This window comes from Colletotrichum gloeosporioides, assembly GCF_011800055.1.
Source record: "Colletotrichum gloeosporioides strain Lc1 chromosome Unknown consensus_38, whole genome shotgun sequence".
In the NCBI taxonomy this organism is placed as follows: Eukaryota; Fungi; Ascomycota; class Sordariomycetes; order Glomerellales; family Glomerellaceae; genus Colletotrichum; species Colletotrichum gloeosporioides.
In genome coordinates, this window is record NW_025544683.1 from 108,352 (window position 1) to 129,870 (window position 21,519).

General features: G+C 57.8%; 6 protein-coding genes across 6 annotated transcripts; 1 reads left to right on the forward strand and 5 right to left on the reverse strand.

The window, feature by feature from the left end:
• Positions 1-3,560: 3,560 nt before the first annotated feature.
• GCG54_00013554 (uncharacterized protein) lies at positions 3,561-5,949 on the reverse strand (the record flags this gene model as incomplete). The annotated part of the gene is made up of 5 exons (XM_045413406.1): positions 3,561-4,546; positions 4,610-4,899; positions 4,961-5,592; positions 5,651-5,750; positions 5,864-5,949. The coding sequence occupies 5 exons, from the start codon at positions 5,947-5,949 to the stop codon at positions 3,561-3,563; spliced, it is 2,094 nt and encodes a 697-aa protein (XP_045265040.1).
• Positions 5,950-7,255: 1,306 nt separating this feature from the next.
• Positions 7,256-8,626, reverse strand: GCG54_00013555 (FAD-dependent monooxygenase bik2; the record flags this gene model as incomplete). The annotated part of the gene is made up of 2 exons (XM_045413407.1): positions 7,256-8,548; positions 8,609-8,626. 2 exons carry the CDS (start codon positions 8,624-8,626, stop codon positions 7,256-7,258), a joined length of 1,311 nt encoding a protein of 436 aa, XP_045265041.1.
• Positions 8,627-9,219: 593 nt separating this feature from the next.
• On the reverse strand, positions 9,220-11,190 carry GCG54_00013556 (uncharacterized protein; the record flags this gene model as incomplete). The annotated part of the gene is made up of 1 exon (XM_045413408.1): positions 9,220-11,190. The coding sequence occupies one exon, from the start codon at positions 11,188-11,190 to the stop codon at positions 9,220-9,222; it is 1,971 nt and encodes a 656-aa protein (XP_045265042.1).
• An 897-nt stretch (positions 11,191-12,087) lies between these two features.
• GCG54_00013557 (uncharacterized protein) lies at positions 12,088-16,615 on the forward strand (the record flags this gene model as incomplete). Its single annotated transcript, XM_045413409.1, has 5 exons — positions 12,088-12,106; positions 12,168-13,048; positions 13,099-15,230; positions 15,283-16,262; positions 16,317-16,615. The coding sequence occupies 5 exons, from the start codon at positions 12,088-12,090 to the stop codon at positions 16,613-16,615; spliced, it is 4,311 nt and encodes a 1,436-aa protein (XP_045265043.1).
• Positions 16,616-17,428: 813 nt separating this feature from the next.
• Positions 17,429-18,575, reverse strand: GCG54_00013558 (40S ribosomal protein S2; the record flags this gene model as incomplete). The annotated part of the gene is made up of 3 exons (XM_045413410.1): positions 17,429-17,686; positions 17,775-18,032; positions 18,312-18,575. 3 exons carry the CDS (start codon positions 18,573-18,575, stop codon positions 17,429-17,431), a joined length of 780 nt encoding a protein of 259 aa, XP_045265044.1.
• Positions 18,576-19,481: 906 nt separating this feature from the next.
• Positions 19,482-20,550, reverse strand: GCG54_00013559 (3-mercaptopyruvate sulfurtransferase; the record flags this gene model as incomplete). Its single annotated transcript, XM_045413411.1, has 2 exons — positions 19,482-19,536; positions 19,589-20,550. The coding sequence occupies 2 exons, from the start codon at positions 20,548-20,550 to the stop codon at positions 19,482-19,484; spliced, it is 1,017 nt and encodes a 338-aa protein (XP_045265045.1).
• Positions 20,551-21,519: the final 969 nt, after the last annotated feature.

Here is a 21,519-nt window from a genome sequence, read left to right on the forward strand (position 1 = left end):
ATGGTCGCATGGACGTGGGCATTATCGTTTACCACTGGTAAGACTGAGCTCGGTACGTGAGATGTTGTTGTGGTGGTGAGGCTGACGATGAACACAGGGGTTCATCAGGGTGAGAGACGGACGGCCTTTTGGTCGTGTAACTTAAAGGGCATGGTGGAAACTATCGTTTTGGTTTCATTTTTTATTCTTAAATGGTGACGAAGAGGTGGAAAACATTTGTCATTATTGTCTTTTAAAGGTATATACCCCATTCTCTCTGACGTTGTTTGCTAGGAGGCTTTCCGAATCGCAAGATTGTTAGTGAGAACCACGGGATTGTGACGGTCTGTCAAGGTCCAAGACCTTGAACTCCTTGAGATAAAGAGGGCGTGGGCCGGTGTTTAGCATCTAACCTTGCTTCGTCTTGCTCTGGGTCTTGGAGAGGAATGACCCCAAGAACACGAGGGATGGCATCACATGGGTTACAACAAAGCGGCTGGGCCCCCCAGGGAGCAGCCAAACTCTACCAACCCTTCTATATGATGTAGAAGTAGCGGAAAGTCCCTGAAAAGGTACTGTAGCAAAAGTACGAAAGAAACCTGGACGATTTGGGCTTAGGAAGGTAAGTTTACCGGCAAGTTTCCAAGTTTTTTATAGAAGGAAGGACATTTTTTAAACGTTATATCCTAGTAATACTTGAGGGATGTATGCCATGGGTTCTTCATACCATCTCGTTAACTGATGCATGTCAAATTCGTTGCTTCTTGTGACGGGGGCTCAAGATGGGCAGTGTTTGAGACTATGTTAGAACAAATTCTTTCTACATGTTGTCTCACACCCGTAAGAGGAACTTGAAATCAAGATCGCAAGCATTGTCTTTGGAACATCCCACACAGTCCGAACATTAGGCGATTCAACACACGCTTACCCCACAGCTTTCTATATGATCAACATCGCGGAATGTCGATATATTCATTCCCACGGCATGGGAGATTGTACGGTTGCCAGTGTCGGTCGATCAATAGCATTCATCATCTCTCATATGGATGCTTCACCTACTGTTCCAAATCAGAAATAAAATTACCGTCTTAGAACACCGCCGTTAGTGTATGTAATATATTCATGAAGGATACTCTCATGAAATCGGTAAACGCTGGCATCCTGTGGGCGCGGCTGTCAACATACTGACCACAGCACTGGTAGAAGTTAGTCAGACGCCTCAAGTCAATTGCCTTCATTTCTTGTCGATTCGCCAAGCACCTATTCGCTGGCTCGTCTGCTTTTTCGAAAAAATTGAAAAGATAGGTTTGTATACAGACTGAGCGCCCTGCCTGTCAGGTATAGCTTTGGCTTTCAGTCCAAGCTTTCACTGACACTAGCTGGATTAACGTAGAGAGACTTTAGCTATTGTTGCCGCTTTGGATGTCAAAGCTTGTCACCCGAGACAACTTGACACGCATTGATAGCTCAGAAATCTTTGGTGTCTGGATCTTGAAGCGATGTCGCGGGAACTGTCCCTCGTCGGAGTTCGGCAGGCTCTCTCAAGCTAAGATCGCGCAGTTTCTATCATAGAGTATGTTAGTGAGAAAAGAATACGAGGATGAGAGGTAGCAGAGATGACCAACGATAGGGTCTCACTGACAGTAGAAGCTTTCCGGCCCAGCATTCTGGACATTGGTTCCCCGTTCGGAACGCACCACCCAGCTCCTATCTGGAATATCTACTTTCAACTGTGCGTAGATCACTATCCGGGAGGCATTGTTTGGGTGGTGGTCGAGAAGCAGGTGATCTGTGGAAGTGTTTCCTTGAATGGAGGCGTAAGTACTCCCTTCGTCAAAGCAAGAAAATCCTCACGCACCCTTTGCAGAGACGGCTCTGCGCCAAGTTTGGATAAAAGTCTAGGTCTGAACCTGGCTGGGAGCAGAGGCTCATTGTGGTCTTGCCGTCAGGCTTCTCAAACCCGCACCTGTAACCGCTGGAGAGAGAAATACACTCTTGAGGCTGGCTCAAGATGGGCTTTGGAGACTCGTACTCATATCATGTTGCTCCCCAATCTATTGATTGTTGAAAACATACGGACGAATCTGTTTCTATTAGAATGAATATTTAGCCCGTACCACAAAAGAGGTATTCCACAAATAAGTGCAAAGCGGTCTCCATTCCTGTTGAAGCAAAAGACAATGGCCAGGCCAGTCAATGTCGATGTTTCTGCAACTGTGTGAGTTCTTGAAAGGAAACCCTAAACAAGACTCTATCTCGAATCACCACATCTCCTCATATCTAAGCACTGGCTGGAGCGCTTGTCGTCCTCATCTTATTCGCGCTGAAATAATGCAGGCGATGAGATGGTGTTGTTGAGGAATTGCACAAAAGTGAGCAGCATAGAAACCTTCCAGTGAACTTTTTCTAGTTTTAGTTCTGTGACGCATCAATCTAAGCTGGTCCTAAGAGCCTTATTGTCTGAAATGCGGATGGTTCCTGGTACATGACCTTGTATTTATGCCATTGAGGTAGAGGCACTGCAAATGTAGAACCCTTTCAAACATCGTCACACATAGACATAATACCTTGCTGCGACTGTATTTAAAACAAAGGAAGCTTTTTTTGATGTAGAGTCCTATCTGCGCGCACAAATGCACTGGTTGAAATAAGCCTGCTTCAACAGATGTCGCTGTCGTTTCTCAGCGCAATTCTCAGGAGCCAAGCTCACCAGACTGAGATGGGGACAGCAAGGGAGCTGTTGACCATACCACATTCGCTCCCTTTGTTCACTGTCTGCTGTTTATCCTGCCTCAGATCATTATGCCATTGTTAAGGCGGTGAAGTGGAATGATGATGAGAAATGGGCCGCATGAAAGAAACTGATAGGGGTTAGGTAGGCAATAGACCTAGAGATGAGCTTCCTCTGTTACACGACAAACTGTGGACACAAATAATTTGGCCTCTTCATCAGTAGATAGAGGCAGCTTCTTTGAAGTACATATTTAGGTGGTGATAGTGGTACGCAGACTATGATGAAATGCTTTCACTGGTATGTTCTATCGCGCAAACGTTCAACTTCATGTCCCCAAACGAACGATCTTGCAAAATTACGCTTCGGGTTTGAGGTAGACATACGGAAACGGGTAATCGGACAATTTTACATCGCAACAGTAAACTCGTTTGCCGACTTCGACAAGTAAGCAATGAGTTATCACCTCTCTCCTTGCTAACTCTAGATGAGGAGACCACGGCCGTCTGAATTATTGCAGACAACGCTCTCCAGGCGAACGATTCGTGGTCTCTTGGCGCATGGGAGCCATTATGACGACGGGACTTGGAACTTCAATGCTGATGAAATTAAGCGTATTTGCTCTCTTACGAAGCATTCCATTCTTCTCTCGTAACAGCGGGTTCCTGGTCAAACGGTTATGCGGATACGGCTACATCTGGGTTATAGAGCGAGAGAAATCTAGCTATGTATGGAAAAGCCAATCATGAACAATGCAAAACCTAGCATGCCCGTCCGTTAAGGACAACTCCTATGGTGTACATCAAACATCACATAATCTTACAGCATGGCAACATTGAAACAACCACCTCTACCCGTTCTGATGCGCCGAGCCCATCATGGCGGCCCCCCAGTCCCCCACGCCATCCATCCAAGAAAAGGGGCCCAGATTGTCAAAAGCGCCCGCCATGGGATTCCCGCCGCCCCAGCTGTCTTCAAAGATACCCAGGTCCCTCTCAGACCCCACAAACGGCACAGCAGTCTTCTCAACAGCCGCACCGTCAATGACGCCTTGCATATCATCCTGGCCCACTTCCGCCGCAACACCTTCATATACCCCCTCTTCTTCCTCCTCTTCTCCACCTGACTCGTCCTCCTCTTCCTCCTCCTCGGCCACCATCGCTGCCCACTGCTCAATCTTCAACTGCGCGATGCGGAGCTTCGTGGCGGTGAGGGACCAGATGTTGTGCCCTACCCCCGGCGGATCCTCGCTGTGCACCGCGAGCGACGCGCTCGCCTGCTCCATGGCACTGCCCATCTGGCCGAGGATGCCGGGCACGTCGAGGCTGAGCGCTGGCTGCGTGGCGAGCTGGATTTTGAGCGTGGCAATGGCCTGCGCCAGCTGGCTCTCCGTAGAGGCCGCCGAGGACAGCGAGGAGGTGCCCGTCAGCGTCGAGCTCGTGGTGCCCGGCGTGGTGGCGGAGTCAAGCGGCGAGGGGTTGTTGTAGTTGCCCGACGGGTCCTGGGGCGGGTCCGGGGCCGGGGCGGACGCAGTGGCGCGCGGACGGCGCAGGTCGCCGATGAGGAGGAGCTTGGCCCAGCGGCCGAGGATGGTAATGACGTGGATGACGTTGAGGGAGACGGGGAGGGTGATGTAGGGGTAGGAGGGGATGGGCTGGCTGAGCCACTCGTCGAACCAGGCGCGGAGGGCGGCGTTGGATTGGTAGAAGGAGTCGAGCGGGGAGGGCGTGCCGGCGGCGATGGAGGATTTGGAGAGGGACGAGAGGAGGGCGGCGTCGAGTTTCGGGGGCTCGTGGATGCGCAGGCGGACGGTGTTTATGGTTAGACGCATGAGTTCTGTTTGTCTCGTTAGAGGAGTTGAGAAAGGGACACTTAAAGGGGCTGCAGGATGGAACGTACTATCTTCTTGTAACCTTAGCGGCATGCTTTTGATGAGGTTGTTGAGCTCTGCGTCAAAGGCGGAGGCGTATGCTGCAAAGGGGGCTCTGGGTACTATTTCCGGTTCCTCTTCGTCTTCATCGTTGCGTTGGGATAGGCTTATTATCTTGCTGGAGAGGATCTGTATCCTGATGAGGTAGGCTAGATACGTATCCGAGTCGTATTCCTGTGTCATCTCGAGCTCGCGAAGACATCGCCGCATGTATGGTGTGAACTTCATAGCCTCAATCTGCCCCATTCCGACGGACACCCTGCAGACAGGTCAGCAACACATGAGAAAACGAACAGTAGACGCGGGGGCCGTCGACTTACGTGGAGCTCAAGTACCACACCGCAAGCAGCAACCTCTTCTGCTCGCTCGTCCTCTCCCTCACCTCCCCGAGGTTCTCGACCAGCAGCTTCGTGCGCTCCTGGTACCCCGGACTGCGCATGAGCCCCAGCTCAGCGGCCTGCGTGACGGCGAGGGCGACGAGGTTCTGCATCTGGGCGTGGACGAAGCAGTGGTGGTGGTGCCAGCCGAGCATGATGACGAGCCCGGCGAGGAGGTCGAGCGAGCGCTCGGAGCGGAGGATCATGGCGTCGGCGACGTGGGCCTTGAGGCGGTACATCTGGCCCTGCATGGAGCGCAGGCTGCGGAAGGAGGCGACCATGCGGATGCAGGACATGGTGAAGGGCCGGGTCGCGGCCAGGTCGCCGGCAGAGGTGCCGTGGGGGATCACGACGAAGGGGTACGCTGGGGTGAGGGAGTCTTGGTAGATGGAGAGGAGGGTCGCATCCGAGTCGAGCGGGCCCGGGACCTGGCCGGGCGGTGGACGGCAGATGCATGTTGAGGGCCCGAAGGAGTTGTAGGACGGGGGGATGGTGATGTAGGTGCTCCTGGATGGGGTGCTTGCGTACGTTTCTGGGGATCTCCCCGAGGTGGTGGCTTGTGATGCTGGCGATGTCTGTTTGGTGTTAGTTGGATGATGTAGTTGATTGTTAAAAATGATTTACATTACTTACTTCATCGATGGACAGCCTGTTGGTCGTTGCGGTGATGTCGTTGGACCCCTGCAATGCTCTGATGAGGCTGTTCAGACGTTCTTCCAGTTGTGCCGTTTTTCTTGTGACCGATGTTAGCCGAGCCATCGGATCATGAATATATCTTGATGCAACTCAAGAGGACAACAAAAATAATGAGAGAGGCAGATGAAGAAGACAAGAGGGCGTACTCACGATGGCTTATTCTCTCTCCTCTTGCGGGGCCCGCGTATCTTCTCAGTGCAATCCTTACCCAGCCTTCGACATCTTTGAACCGACATATTGAGCCATGTACACAAAAGCAACGAAAGAGGATGCACAACATGACGTACCTCTCACACTTGGGATCCGTCGAGCCAGCAGGGCGGAGGCACTTTGCTTTGGCTACCGCACACTGGGCACACGCCGCACCCCATTTTGCAGGGGGTTCGGGACGGTGAGGGCGGCAGATGGATGGCGGCGGCAGCACGGCGTTTGTAGGCGTTGTCCAAGACAACGACATTGCTATTGTGATGCGCAAATGAAGAGGGGTTTTTGGCTCTCTCGAGAATCAAATCAGCTTCTTCCTCCTGAGCTACAATCTTGGTTTGCAGTGGATCGGGTTGCTTTGCTTTGCTTTGCTTGCGAACGGCGGGCAGGAGCGGCGTTTACAAAGTTGCCTGTCGATCATGAAAAAGGAAAGGCGGGCCGGCGTTTATATACAGGGCTTTACAAAGGTCCGAGCACGGAGAGAGCAGCAGCAGTAGCTAGCTGTCTTCAAACCTACGCCTCAGCGCTGTCTTCCATAAAGAAGGGCACGTTTGCCCCCTCCTCGAATGATGACTCTACTGAAGATCCCTAGACGTTACTGAAACTTTAAAACACAAAAGAGGGTAGGTCGTTCATGGGGACTCGTCAGGATAAGAGGCATTGTTGAGTTTGGATTCATGGATCTTGAGTGTTGGTTAGTAACCAGCCCGCTGCGGGTGGGCGGTTGTCCGGAGTTTACTGTAATTCTCCGCCCCGATCGCTGGCTGCCGATTGGGGCCTTGCGGGCGGCACGCTGAGCTGATGCTTGTACTTGGCTGCTGGAACGCTAACGCGGCAAAAACGGATATCTGTTAACCAAATTTCATACTCGAGCATTAGATGACACAAAGAACAAACGAATCAACGCTAGTCCCGCCGGCTTAGAATTTGGCCTTGACCCTGCCGCCTTCAGTGCATTGCCCCTCTCAGCCCGTCGCCTCCGGTGGCCGCCCCACACAATCCCGGCGTTGCTGCCGGTGCTCCTACCGTGCGCCCGGGCTGGCATCCACTTGAGGCCTGCCACTACGTCTTTCAGTGCCATCATCTTTCCTCCTGGCAACGATTTCTTTCTATATTGAGAGACTGAGGGAAAATGAATTCTACAGAATTGGTAGTTCGGGCTCTTGGTTTTGGTGAAAGGTTAGTAGCAGAGGGGACGCTTTCTCTATGGAGTCTAACAACAACCTAGCTTACAATTATTGTACCGAAGTACTGAAAATACACAACAACCAATTTAACTATGGCCTATCTTATGATTCAAGCATTGCATATGCAGAAGACTGTACAACTATGAAAACCTCAAATTTGAAGCTCCCTCTGAATCGGAACTTGTACACCCTCCCCTTCAAAAACCTCATCACCAACATCATAAGTCAACATTTTCTGCCCCATGCCCAACTTGCTCAGCCCAGCCGTGTTATACACCCATAAACCGCCCGACAGAACCATCTCGTTCAGCCTCAACCGCCACGGCTCCTTCTTCTTGCGGATCTGGCCCCGGCTCTCCGTCGTCTTGAGCATCTGCTCCGTCCGCACCTTCCTCTTCTGCTCAAACTGCCGCAGCCCGTCCTCGAGCGACGCAGCCGGACAGCTGCCCAGCATGTTGGAAAACAGGAAAATGTCCTCCAGCGCCATGGACACACCCTGGCTCGCGTGCGGCGGCATCGCGTGCGCCGCGTCCCCGATAATCAGGCACCGCCCGCGCGACCACGGCCGGCCCGTGGGCACCTTGTAGATCGGGTAGAACTTGACCACCTCCGTCTTGCGGATGATGTCGCGCACCGTCCGCGGCCACTCGGCGTCGGAGTCGCCCAGCAGCCCGAGCAGCGTCGCCTTGAAGCCCTCGACCTCCTTCTTGCCGCGCGTCTCCCAGCCGTCGCGCACGTCGCCGAAGGAAGGGAGGGCCATCTCGCGCGAGAAAAACCAGTACAGCACGTCGCGGGCGGGCGTCGTGGGCGTGATGGCGAGGAGGCCGTCTGCGGTCAGCGTGGCGTTGAGGTCCGTCATGGAGGCCGCGGCCGGGGAGAGGGAGGCGGTCGGGAGGAGGGAGAAGACGTTGGAGATGCCGGTGTACTCGGGCGTGCACTCCGGGTCGACGTAGAGTTTGCGCACGCTGGAGTGGATGCCGTCGCAGCCGATGAGGAAGTCCGCTGTGTCCGAGGTGCCGTCGTCGAACGAGGCCGTCACGCGGTGGTCGTGCTCCTGGATGCCGGTCAAGTACTTGCTGTAGTGGACCTGGATGCCTGCGGCGACTGCGGCTTTGAGGAAGACGTCCATGATGTCGGTCCGGCGGACGCGGAGGTAGCTGAAGCCGGTGCGCTCCTGGCTCCACGAGACCATGTCCATCTTGCCGAGGACGCCGCCTTTGGAGGAGTGCAGGAAGGTGCTGGCGGTCTCGGCGCCCTTGGCTGCCACCTGGTCGTAGAGGCCGAGGCGGTCGAGCAAGCGGAGGCCGTTGGAGGGGATGCCGATTGCGCCGCCTAGGGTGCTTGGCTGCGGGCGGATTTCGTAGACTGTGCATTTGATTTGGTGGTCTCGTTGGAGGAGGAGGGCTGTTGCTAGGCCTGCTGGGCCGGCGCCGATGATGGTAACCTGCAAATGACGTTATGAGAAATGTGTAACATGTTGTGTTGGTCGAGAGATGCCGCGTACCTTTTTGATTGACTCCATCGCAAGGGCTTGTCTGATTGCGGGCTTGAAAAGGATCTTGCTTGGCATTTGTCTCTGTTGGGGAAAGCAACTTGGCTTGAAAGAGAATCTCTTGCTGGAAGTCGCAACGGCGCATCTTATAGCATCTTTTTCGAAACAAGAGGCCTCGTGATTTGTGAAATCGGCCATCTCAAGTGCCGCTTACACGGCGTGTCGGCGTCTCAAAGAGGCAACTTCCACTCCCGTCCAAGTCACCGTCTCACCGAGCAGGTTGGCGGTCCGCGTCGCCGGCACGGCATCAAACTTGTCACCTATACCGACATGACATATTCACTCATCTAAAGCCTCCAACAATGCCTCCCTCGCATTCGCAGCATGAGACGGGATGGGCACGGCCAGTGATCGGGCCATTGGACCCACTTCTGCGGCCGGCCGATCGGAGCTTAGTGGGGGTGGGGCCATGCGGTTGGTGTCGTTTCGCCGTCGGCGATTTCGCTATTCTCCGGCCTCGTCGATCCCCCCAAGACTCTCGCACTTCGACACAATCAGGGGGAATAATCAAAAATCAAACTTTGCCAAACGCGGCCGTGATAACCGAGTGTTAATCACAAAATCTACAATGTCTCTTCCACCTCGTCAGACAACTTCACCCGCTTCACCCGCTGACTCGTCAACCCCCTGGGCTCAATAACATGCTTCGTCCGAACCCCGTCCGCGTCAACGACCATGACCTCGCTCTTCCCCTTCCACCCCTTCTCCTCCACATCAACCATGCGCAACATCCCCTCGCCGCCCTCGTGCGCCATCCTCAATAACGCAGGCCTTCCGCCGTCCTCCTGCCCAAAAACACCCTCCCACAATCCCCTCGGCTGTCCCGGATCGCACATCCGGTTCGAACCCGGCGCCCAGCGCATCTGGCCCGGCATGCGGTGCGCGCCCAGCACGTCGCGCCGGTCCTCGCCCAGCCACAGCGCCCTGAGGCTCGGCGTCGCCTGCACGTAGCAGCACTTCACCGGCAACAAGCCCGACAGCCGGCCGTAGTCCCTGCCCTCGGCCTCATCGATGATGGCCGTCGCGCTCTCCAGCCACGTCGTCTCCCCGTCCATGGTCACCGCGCATGCGTCTTGCGGGCCCCGCGGCGCGGAGAACTTGGTGCTGCTCGTGCTCGCGGGCTTCACCATGACGGGCACGATGCCGCCGAGCGCTTTCTCTTCGGCAGGCCAGACGGGGGATGTGGCGGAGACGAGCGGCTCGCAGGTGAGTGTGTCCGCGACGGAGACCTGCATCTCGTAGAGCCAGGTGCGGAGAAGGTCCGGGCCGGCGGTCTCGACGCTGATGCAGGAGACGGCGGCGTAGGACTTGCGTTCGATGCCGAGGGCGGCGGCGTCGCGGCTGTGGAGCATCGGCAGCGTGGCGCCGGTGTCGAGGAGCATGCGGAAGTGCAGCGTCGCCTCTGCGGGGTCGGGCGTCATGTGCGGGTGTCGCGAGGGCCGGCACCTTCGGAGGTTCGATGGAGGGAGCGGGTTCGGATTGGGCTTGCGCTTGGGGAGAGGGTTGGCCGGGTCGAGGGGGCTTTCCTCTTTCTCGACAGGGGACGTGGCGACGGGCCATCTCACATCTTGAGACTGGCCGCGGCGCCGCTTGCGGGAGGGAGGGCCTGGGTGGTAGACGAGGTTGCGCATGCGGCGGAAGGACATGGTCACGCTGTAGTGGCCCATGTCGTACGTCGTGTCCGTCTCGGGGACCCAGGTGCCGCGGCTGGCGGAGAAGAGGGGTGCGGCGGCGCGGGCGAGGGGCGGTTCGAACCAGAGCCAGCCCTCACCGTGCATGCGCGCATAGTGGTCGAGGCGCTCGGCGCGGTCGGCAGTGAAGGAGGTGTACGTTGAGGCAAAGTCGACGAGGTGGCCGGCGTAGATGATAGCCCAGTTGGAGGAGTAGGGGATGCGGGAGGTGCGGTAGAGGGAGATTGCCGCGGATATGTTTGCGTGTTCGGGGGGAAAGGTAGACTCTTCCAAGGCAGCTTCGAGGATCTGGATGCGAGATGCGATGCTGGTCTGTTTGTGGTCTTGGAGGGAGTTGAGGGGCGTTTCTACGTCCTCGGTGACGCTGGACTGGAGTGCGGCGAGTTGGGTGCGGGCTTCTGTCAGGGATTCGAGGACGGAGGGGGCGCCGTCGGGGGCTGACGAGAGGGTTTGGTTGTAAATTGCTTCCCATTGAGTGACCAGACGTGATGCCGCTTCGATCGCCGTGAGATTCTTACCCAGGGGCGCACCGATGACGAGGGATGGCGTATCAGATGGGGTTGAAGTTGATGTCCGGAGGCGTCGGCGCCAGTTGGCCTCGATGTCCTGGGTTTCTCTCTCGATGCGGGCTTGCTCTATGAGTTGGAGCTCGTTCTCCTTGGCCGCATCGTAATCCAGTTGTGGAGAGTCGTCATCGCTGGCTGAACTGTAGCCGTCGTCTTGTGCTCGGTCTGCGGCATTGGCTTCCGCAGCTTCTTGACTTGCCCGTTGAAGCAAGCCGGAAGACTCATCGGGGTCCTCGACATGAGTATCGCGCTCGCTCTCTGAGTCGTTGACAGACATAATTCTGCTGCTGTGGCTCTAATGCCAACGTCTCTGAAGCCTAGTTGGCAAAGATGCAGCAAGCCCGCAGTCTTTCTTCCAAAGATCTTTCTGATCGGTAAGTGTATCCGCCTTAAGAGGTCTAAAAAACCTTCATGTCTTGCATCGCAAAAATAATGCAGATCAAACCGCAAGAGCTCAAGCTCAAAGCTGCGCGCCATCCATCGCAGAATCCAGCCCCGAAACACCACTCACCACCCGCGACAATAAAGCTCAACCGTTGCGCTCAATGTAAGTGGCATGGACAAAGAGACGCACCGAATTTAGAAGCTCAGAGCTCAAAGCTCAAAAATCATCCCGAAAGCGGCAATCAGCTTGCCCTGGCAAACACATTGTCCGCATTGGCCGTTTATCCCTTTTCTCATTCTCTCCCATTGGACCCTTTGTCACAACTCATGCGGTAAATGCCCGTGGTGACTCTTTCTTCGGACTTTTGTGGCACCTCAGTATGAATGTCTCAATGAAAATTTCAGTCTTATTCTTTTGCGCTCCTTTGGGATGGTTATATGCCTTGGTCTTCTTTCGGCCGCCATGAAGGTCTTTTCAAAACGGCCATGTCTCGCATCTCGAAAAGACGATTGTGATAGTTTCTTCTTCATCTCTGTCTTTCACTCTTCTCAGTTCTCTTTTGTGAAAGAAAGGCGTTGAGTTGCTTTCCCGTACGCTCTGTGTGTTCCATCCCCAGAGAGAGATGATTCTGGTCCTGAGCCACTTGGTCCTCTTATTGATATCACCTTTCCACCGCGGCCTGAGCTTCCCCCTTTCCTCCCGGCCCGTCACATCGGACCTGTCGCTTGACAGCTTTGCTCTTGAAGGGTTGGCAAAGTGCCGCAACGAGCGCCACAGCACACCGCCGTCATGGCTCAAGAAAGGATGCGTAAGTCTTCGCGACGCCTGTCTCCAAACTGGGAACTGGAGTTCTGACTGGCAAACAACAGCCGAGCTGACCGAGCTCATCCGCAAAATCTACCACCGCTTCCCTTCCGAGACGTGGGAGCGCACGCGCACCCTGCTCGACCACCACCCTCCGCACCATCTCTTCGCGCACGTCGAGGACCTCATCGCCACGCGCGCCGTCGACCACGTCCTCCGCTCCGACGCCGCCTTCCGCCGCCTCGCGGCCGACTTCTACGGCCCGCGGCACCCCTGGCTGCGCGACGCGGATCTCGGCCAGGCGCGCTGGGAGGAGTACGGCGAGTTCACGGCCCGCAGCGCCGCGGCCGAGGTGCAGGCGCAGCAGCAAGATCCGGCCGCGGCGAGGAGGGCGCTGTTGCTGCGCAAGATTAGGGAGGGCGGCGACGTGGAGCGCTGGCGGCGGGTGCTCGGGCTCGAGGATGCTGTGTTTTCTGAACAGGAGATTCGCGGGAATAGTACGGAAGGGCCTGCCTTCGGGAGGGGCGAGGTACGGGTCGCGAGGGGTGTGGAGGTCGGCGCGTGTATTGACGGGCCTGGGGGCGAGTACGGCCCGGAGACGTGGGTGCGCGCGGCGGAGGAGGAGAGAGTTGCGCATGTGGGCGTGCCGAAGGCGCCTGGCGAAGGCGGGGAGGCGCCGCGGAACCCGTTCACGACTGAGTGGGTGCCGAGAGCGCCGCCGGGCGGGGAGAGGTTCCCGGAGACGTTTGATCCGTTGTATACGAGCAACCAGTTCATCCGGCGGTCGAAGAAGTACGAGCATCCGAAGATGCCGGTGCAGGATGAGGATGAGAAGATGGATGGGGACGAGGAGCCGGAAGCGATAGCGGGGCAGGCTGGTGTCACGACGTTTACGGAGCTGAGGAGGGGGGACTCTTCGACCGTGACGGAGACTCTGCCCTTTCCGGTATGTGCAACACTTTGGTGGTGTTTGTGATGATGCTGACCATGTCCCAGGGGCAACCTCCGAGCAGTGGCACGCAGACGAATACCGGTGATATGGGTAACATCCAGCTCGTCGGCGGACGCTTCGTGCCATTATCACCAGCGAGGCCACTTATCCCGGGCTTCACCATCAGCACCAGAACAGATAACCCCCAGACGTCCCAGCCGGTGACGCACCCGTCCATCATCGTCACCGACACATCCTACCAAACAACCCACACCGTGCCCCTCTTCGGACGCATATCAACCACCACAGAGCAGACCGAGGCCCCTCAAGCACAAACACCACGCATCCACACCCCCTGGCGCCAGGAACTGCCCCCTCCCCCTATCCCAGATGACGAGCTCCCATCCCCCGCCGAGGACGTCGAAATGGCCGACTCCGACTCCGACGCCGCCTCAATCGTCTCCTCCATCGACCCAACCTCAACAACCTGGCTCGAGGACTTCCTCCGCGCCGAGCCCAGCGTGCCCGCCTCCGACCTCGAGATGATGACCTACCGCGGCTGGCGCATCCACTCCCCGCGCATCCAGCTCATCCGCATCAAGAACTTCCTCGCCGACGAGGACGTCGACCGCACCATAGGCTGGGCCACCAAGTTCGCCGAGGTCGTCCTCTTCCTGCAGCACTGCATGCGCCTGCCCGACGCGGAACACAAAAGCTGGTGGGACGACCTCCGCGAGGCCATCAAGATGGCGCACACGCACCAGCTCTTCGAGCAGCACCACTACGGCGCGCAGCGGCTCGTCGTCGACTTCCCCGAGATGAGCGCCGCGAGCACGCGCCTGCCGCAGGTCCAAGGCGGCCGCGGCGTCGTCGTCGAGGAGCCCCCGCAGGAGCCGGTGCGCCCGCGGTATCTCCTCCACCGCGTGCCTGAGTCGCTGCATGATGTGGACTACCAGATCCCCGCGCCGCTGCTGCGCAACACGTTCCTGACGTGGTTCCGCGAGGACGGCAACCTGGTGTGGATGAGCACCGGCAACAGCAACCCCGGCTCCGGGGACCGCGGGAAGAGGTTCGGGTACGAGCCCGACTTCAACATGGCGCTGACCGAGGACGCGTGGTTCGGGAAGTGCCTCGCCGGCGGCGCGGAGACGACGGCCGCGAGCCTCCGCGGCGAGGCGAACTTTTACATCCTGTCTGACGAGCACGTGCCCGGCGAGGTGGAGGAGATGACCGTCAACGGCACGACGCACAAAGTCACGCCGCTGTTCCCCGAGGGCGAGACGCAGCAGCGCTTCGCGCGGTACCGCGGCGCAAAGCGCGCGGCGCTGCAGCAATGTCTGACGCACTTTGACGGCGTCGAGAATGTGGCGATCCAGGGCCCGTTCCGCAAGCTTGTCATGCCGCTGACGAAACGGCAGAAGGCGGCGGCAAAGGAGGCGGCCGGCGAGGGGATCGTGTACAAGCCGCACGCGCTCGAGGCGCCGCCCGAGGGGGCCAAGGTCGATCCGCTGGGGCTGACGTTCTGGCACCAGAAGATGCGGGAGAGCCACTACACCAGGGCGAGGGCGACGCGGGACCGGACGGAGGAGGCGCACCGGCGGTTTCTGCGGGAGATTGGCGCTGGCGGGGAGGGGGATGATATCGTGCTCCCGCCGCGGAACTACCTCGGTCCGCTGACGGGGATGAGCTACCTCACCGAGGGCGAGACGGAGAAGCTCGAGAGGATGAAGATGCTGAACGGGCTGCGGGACAATCTGCAGCGGGCGTACAACCGGGCGCCAAGGGAGATGCTGCAGGGGGTGCTGAAGAACATCGAGTTCGGGTTTGCCGGGGGCGAGTCGTGGGATGTGAGGGACGAGCTGCGCGAGCACAGGGAGATGCACGGTAAGTATCTCCCGCTGATCGGCGCGGAACTGTTCTGGATGGAGTGGATGTGCGAGCCGTCGACGAACGTGAGGGCGCAGCGCGGCGACAGGTTGCCTGCGCTCGGGAGGGAGTTTGAGGTGTTTGTGGCAAGGATGGAGGGGTTGCTTGGGGATATGGACATGGGGAGTCTACTTGCGAGGGCGGAGGATAAGGTTGACGTGGGTCGCGTGACGGAGGCGTTGAATGTTGGCTTGAGAGAGGGCGATTATGAGTTGAAGGAGGATGTTGTTGGGAGATTTTGCAAGGTGCTTTCCGAGCATGGACGCCTAGGGTGAGTCTCCCTCCTTGATATCATCAACTAACTCATCACTAACACCCCACAGATACGAAGCCGACAACGGAACCATCACCATCTCCCGACCAAACTGCGACTGGCACCCGGAACACCGCGTCTACTGGCCCACGGGCTCCGACCCCTGGGACCCGCAGAACAACTTCTACCATCGGACCAACCTACCAGACCCAAACGCCCGCTGGAGCTGGCAAACCGCCTTCGACAACCTCAAGCTCGTCGACGCAACCCGGCGCGTGACCAAGACCATGCTCTGGGCGCTCGCGTACCGCGTCGGCGTCGAGCTCGACGGCCTCGTGCGCGACCTGCGCCAGGTCCGCGAGCAGCTGGCCGACCCTGCGGCGTGGGACCGCCGCGCGGTCGGGCTGCAGGACGTCGCGGGCCAGTGGCGCGACCACTTTGAGCGGCACGGCCGGGTGGAGGAGGACGGGCTGGGCCCGCCGGTGTCGTATGTGAGTGTGGTGCGGGCGGGCGACCCGGCGAAGTGGAAGCCGGGCATGACGGAGCCCGAGGCGTACGAGGTCGTGAGGAGGGGGATTATTGATGAGCTGAGCGAGGGGAAGAGCACGCTGTGGCCGTCGCGGCCGCGGTTCTCGAAGAAGGTTGAGGGGGGAAAGGAGGTGGAGGTCGCGACGCTGCACCGGGACCGGGTGTGGGACTGGGCGGCGCCCGAGGTCGCGGGGCGGAAGGGGCGGTTCTTCTCGGTGGACCGGTGGCCGGTGCACCTGCAGAGCGAGAGGACGCAGGAGAAGATCAGGAACAGCAAGGAGGATGCGGAGAGGGCGCGGGAGAAGGAGCGGAAGGCCGTGGAGGAGAGGCTGGCGAGGCTTGAGGAGGAGAGCCGGCCGACGGAGGCGGAGCTGCGGCAGAGGGAGGTTGATAGGATGCTGTCTGTGCCGTACCATGAGGGAGACGATCGCACGGAGTTCTTCCCTTCGGCGGAGTACTGGGGCGGCGACACCCGGTTGCAGAGAACGGCTGTGGAGGCGCATGTGAGGGGGTTGATTGCCGGTAAGTCTGCTTCGTTACGTCGGTGACATGCTTGTATGCTGATGTGTTTTGCAGAAGAGATGGGTCCGAATGATGGACGAGCGCCTCGCGGACATGTCCAGCAAGGCTCGGGAATTGCGTCCTTGAGCAGGATCAGCTTGCCGGAGGTCGACTCGCCAGACGTCCCGCACAGCGTGCCTGGTTTCCTAGCGAGGGGCTGGAATCCGTTTGGAAGTACAGTGCCGCAGGCGCGGACCGAGCCCGCCGCGCAGGATACTGAGCGGATGAGTGATACCTCCTCACTGGCCTATTCGCATGAGGATGGCGAGCCGGAAGAGGTTCAGCGGCGGGTGCATTTCGAGGATGAGGGTTGAGCAGCGAGAGTGAAGGGGATTCGGCGTTAGTCTGGGAAGGCATTGTTGATTTTTGTGGACTTTGCTTTAGACAAGAGACGTATTCGTGCCAGCATGGACTTGACATGTGAAATGAGGCTTCTGGGTGAATGACCCGGTGTTCTTCTGAGCTCCACGGAATGTTGCCCTGAGTTGTAGCATACGAAGCATACCATCGATATCCCGTCAGTTGGAGCTCCATGTTGCCCGCTCACTTGAGCTCGAGGGCGGAAAGTTTTGAAACCGGCAGCACGCAACCCATCATCATTCACCCTTCACTCGAAGAGCAAGCTGCGGTGTTTCAATATGTTGTGCAAGTGGCCGTGTCGCATTCGAGTCAATCGAACCCTCCGCCAAGAGTATCTCGCTGGCCTGGGCTCCTGGTCGTTGGCGTGCCATGGTCCAGGCTCATGAACCGCGTTCAATAATGTGTGAATCGTAGTCCTACACATCAGCATCTCAGTACCGCATCACCAGTTCCAAGCCATTGAGTTCCATGCCCATAATATTAACGTGAAAACAACCCGAAAAAAAGACCACCGTCTGCAGTCGAAGTTTTGATCTTTATTTTCAGATCCGAGCTAGCTTGCCCATAAAGCCTTAATGTTCATCATGCCCTGGCCAACCCAACGATGCAGTATAACGCAACGCGCAACTCCATTTGAGAGAGAATTTTCCCAGAAGCCACCACAGGTTTTCGTAACATGATATCCTTTCCCTGCCGGCGCCTCAAATCTGTTTTCTTCTTCCTCCCGCTTTCACCTCATCATTACCAGACTTCTCGGTGGGAGAAATCTAGTAGCGCTTGCCCTCGCGCAGAGTGTCGGCGTACTCCTCGAGCGGGGATCTGATGAGCTTGGTCTCCTTCCACAGGTTGGGGGTTAGGAAGCCGTAGGTGTTGGAGACGGCGACGAAGGTGGCCTTGAGGGTGTTCTCGAGGGTCTTGGTGGAACCGGCGGAGGAGGTGTAGGCGTCCTCGACACCAGCAAGCTGGAGGAGACGCTTGACGGCGGGGGAGGCAACGAGGCCGGTACCGCGGGGGGCGGGGATGAGCTGTGTCTCCGTGTTAGCCACAAACTTCGGATTCTCCTCTCTTTCAAGAGCCACGATGAAGATGGCGCAGCGATCGGGATATACATACACGGACGGTGACGGAACCGCACTTGCCAGACTCCTTGGTGGGCAGGGAGTGGGGCAGACCGAGGTTGGTACCCCAGTATCCGCGACGGACGGGGATGACGCTCAACTTGGCGATGATGATGGCGGCACGGATGGCGGTAGCGACTTCCTTGGAGGTCTTGATGCCGAGACCGACGTGGCCCTCGGAGTCACCGATAAGGACGATGGCCTTGAAGCGCGTGCGCTGACCGGCACGGGTCTGCTTCTGGACGGGCTTGATCTGCAATTGGGGGAAAAGAACCACAGGTTAGCATACTGTCCCTCTGTTTCCCTTTCTCAACTCAATTGCAACAAAAACGAGCCCGTCGTGTCCGTAGACCTAGACGGATTGCATGCCCTTCCCCAAGATCTCCAATTGCGCACAGTCGGGCAAAAAGTCGGTTTGCGATAATCTGCGATAATCTTCGATCTCGGGGGATTGGAAGTAATTCGTCGTAGGTCTTTCGGTCTTCGGGTGTTTGTTGTAGCAATTTTGTTGCATTGTGTTGTGTGCGCGCACCTTCATGACCTCATCCTTGAGCTTGGGCAGGAAGAAGTCGACAATCTGGTACTCCTTGATGGGCAGGGAGTGCAGGTAGATCTCCTCCATGCTGTTGATCTTGCCGGCCTTCACGAGACGGCCGAGCTTGGTGACGGGCTGCCACTCCTTCTCCTCGCTCTTTCCGCCGCGGCGGCCGCGACCACGTCCACGTCCACGGCCACGGTCACCACCGCGGGATCCGAAACCACCGCCACGGGGGGCGCTTGCACCACGGTCAGCCATATTGTCGATGTGAGGTGAGGGGAGGGTTGCAGAGAAAAGAAGTTGCTGCTGCGGTTAGTGGTGGTTGATGGGGGGGAAGTTATTTCGAGATTCGTTCACCCACGACTTTTTTTGCGGGGGTCTGTGGTGGCTGTCAGGGCCGGACTAGGACATTATTTTTGCAGTTGTGCACCGGCCTTTTTCGGAAGGCGGGCTTTGGCGAGCCCTAACGGACCTGAGCAGGAAAGAGGTGGCCTGAGCTCCGAGGCAGACTTTTCGACGTGCTCGGTGAGCAGGGTGGGGGTCCTGGGTTCCGCGGGACAGCTCACCGAGACAGACCGAAATCATATCATCCGGCTCCACTATTGGCGCATGGTGGGTGAAATTCCCCAAAGTCGCAGACTCAATGCGCTCCAACCACACTCCACTGATAAACCAGGGTCAATCAATGCCTTGAGTAAACAAACCCAAACCGAACCCCGCGCAGTCGCATTTTCATGTGAGTCACTGTCCAGTTCATGTTGCAGCAGTCGTCGTCGCGGCGCAAAAGCTCCCAAATGCAATGTCCCAGGGTTGTCATCATTATCGTGGGCCGCCTATGTACACCAGCCTTTGTCACCGCCGATCCCCGCCTCCATTGCCTGTGCTCTCTTCCAAACGACGAAAAATTTGGGCTTACGAACCTCCCCCATGCGCAATGCAAACTCCATGAGCTGTGAGCCGGATATCGTACATGAGAAAAACTAGAAAAACCAGAAGTGGGGTTGGGAGGGTATCGCAACTAGAAGCAACTTGCGCTGCAAAGCCACCGGGTGTGTGCGTGTAGAGTTGTTTGTTTAAGTTGAAATACTCGTATGATATACTCGTAGATGTGGAGTTGAGAGGTTGAATATGGACTTATGAGCAGTGCGGTTCTCTTTGGGTCTTTCACTCGTCCTTCCTGATGAGCGAGTCGGAGGGCTTGACCCGTTGCGCCCATTCGCTGTGCACATGTTAGTTGGTGAAAACATATCCCAGATAGTGAATAAACTCACGTCCAGCTTCCGTCATATACTCTGCGCTTCTCAGGGGAACCCCATCCGGCCTCCTCCAAGGCAGTCTCAATGACACAGGCAGTCACGCCGGTGCCGCAGCTCGAGACGATGGGCTTCTCAGGGTTGACGCCCTTCTCCTTGAAGATCTGCTTCAGTTTCTCGACCGGGTAGAAGGCCTTGGTCTCGGGGTCGAGAACGGCGTTGAAGGGGATATTGATCGAGCCGGGCATGTGGCCTGACGACAGTCCCTCTCGCGGCTCGGGGTCCTTTCCGGTGAAACGTCCCGGCGACCGCGCATCGATAACCTGCACGCCCTCGGCGCCCTCCTTGTTGTGGTCCAGCGCGATCTCACGCACCTCCTCGAACTCGGCGACCTTGCTCTCGTCCAGCTTGGGGATCGGGTAGGGACAGCACTCGACGCTGTACAGCTCGCCGGACTCGGTGGGCAGCTCCTGGTCAACCCACAGCTTGAAGTTGTTGAGGAGGTGGACCTTGGGGTGGCCAAAGATCTTGAGGGTCCAGCCTACGCGCGGGGCGCTGAAGATGCCGAGCTCCTTGCTGTCGTAGACGACGACGGTGTCCTCCTTGCGGATGCCGAGCTCGCTCATGGCGGCGGCGAAGTCCTTTGCGGAGGGCAGCATGTGCGGGTAGGGGCTGCGGCGGTCGATGACCTTATCGAGGTCGAAGAAGCGTGCCTTGGGGATGCGCTGCTGGCGGAAGACCTCGATGCCGGTGCGGCCGTCGTTGGGCAGGAACCAGGAGGCGCAGAGGGGGATGACGCGGGGCTCCGGGCTAATCTTGGAGGGCGGGTTCTTCTTGAGGGCCTCGTCGAGCTCCTTGGGGGTGACGAGGTAGGAGGAGAAGGAGCGGCGCAGGGCGAAGGCGGCGAGGGGGCGGGCGCATTGCCATTGCGGCAGCTTCGCGGCAGTGCGCGACGACCGGAAGATGGCGACGGTTGCCATCGTGTGTGTTGTGTGTGGTGGTTTTCCTGCTCTTAGGAGTCCTGAATCACCTGGTTTGGGTGGTGAGCGATGTCAGATGGGGGTCGGTCGGGACAGGACGGGACGGACGACGACGATGACTGCGGCGGCGGACGGGGGATCGGGTCGTTTATCGGTCGATGACAACGGCAGCAGGGCGGGCAGCCCGGAACGCAGGGCCCTCAGAGGGTGGCAGGAGAGAGGGAAGAAAAATCACGAAGGCCAAAGCCGCAGAGGCATTGCATGTGGTTGGTTTGCGTGCGGGGTTCAGAGAGGGGAAGCTACGAATGAGGCTTGACCTTTTTGTTAAGGCGGTTGGCGGTGGTGAAAGACGTAAGTGGAGGAGAGGAGTCTGTGGTGGTGGGTGATGGTGGTCTTGTTTGGGTGGGAGGCCGGTGACCGGTGGTGGGCAAGTTTTTTGGAGAAGGGCGGCGGCGGCTGGTGTCGTTATGAACGTCGACCAGTTGGCAACAAACCTGGAAGCCGCAATGGAAAGCGGGAAACAGCGACAGTCCGGTAAAATCTGAGTGACCACCTACAAAGGTAGCGCCAACTGGTTGGTTCCAGTTGCCATCGCGCCTCCTCCGCGGGCAATCATTGGGCGGGTCCAGTCCAGTTCAGCGTCAATGGGAACCCATCAATGGGACTTTACACGACGGTCCAGGGCATGTTCCCTGGCTGCACCTGCCCTCTGAACTCGTCGAGAGATAAGCGGAAGGTGGTCGGGGTCCGCTTCGGTGACTGGCCGGCGACTTGAGCGTCCGTCGTTGGCTGACAATGGCCACTGCCAGACTGCCCGCGCTTTTTGCTTAGGTGGGCAGTGGAGCAAGCTAATAACCTGGAAGGTACCTACCTCATGGTAGCACGCCAACGGTCCACCAGCAATCAGTCGCTGCTGTGTGGTGTTCATGGGCACGCGAACGCTCAATGCGGGGAGCTTGGGCCATGTCG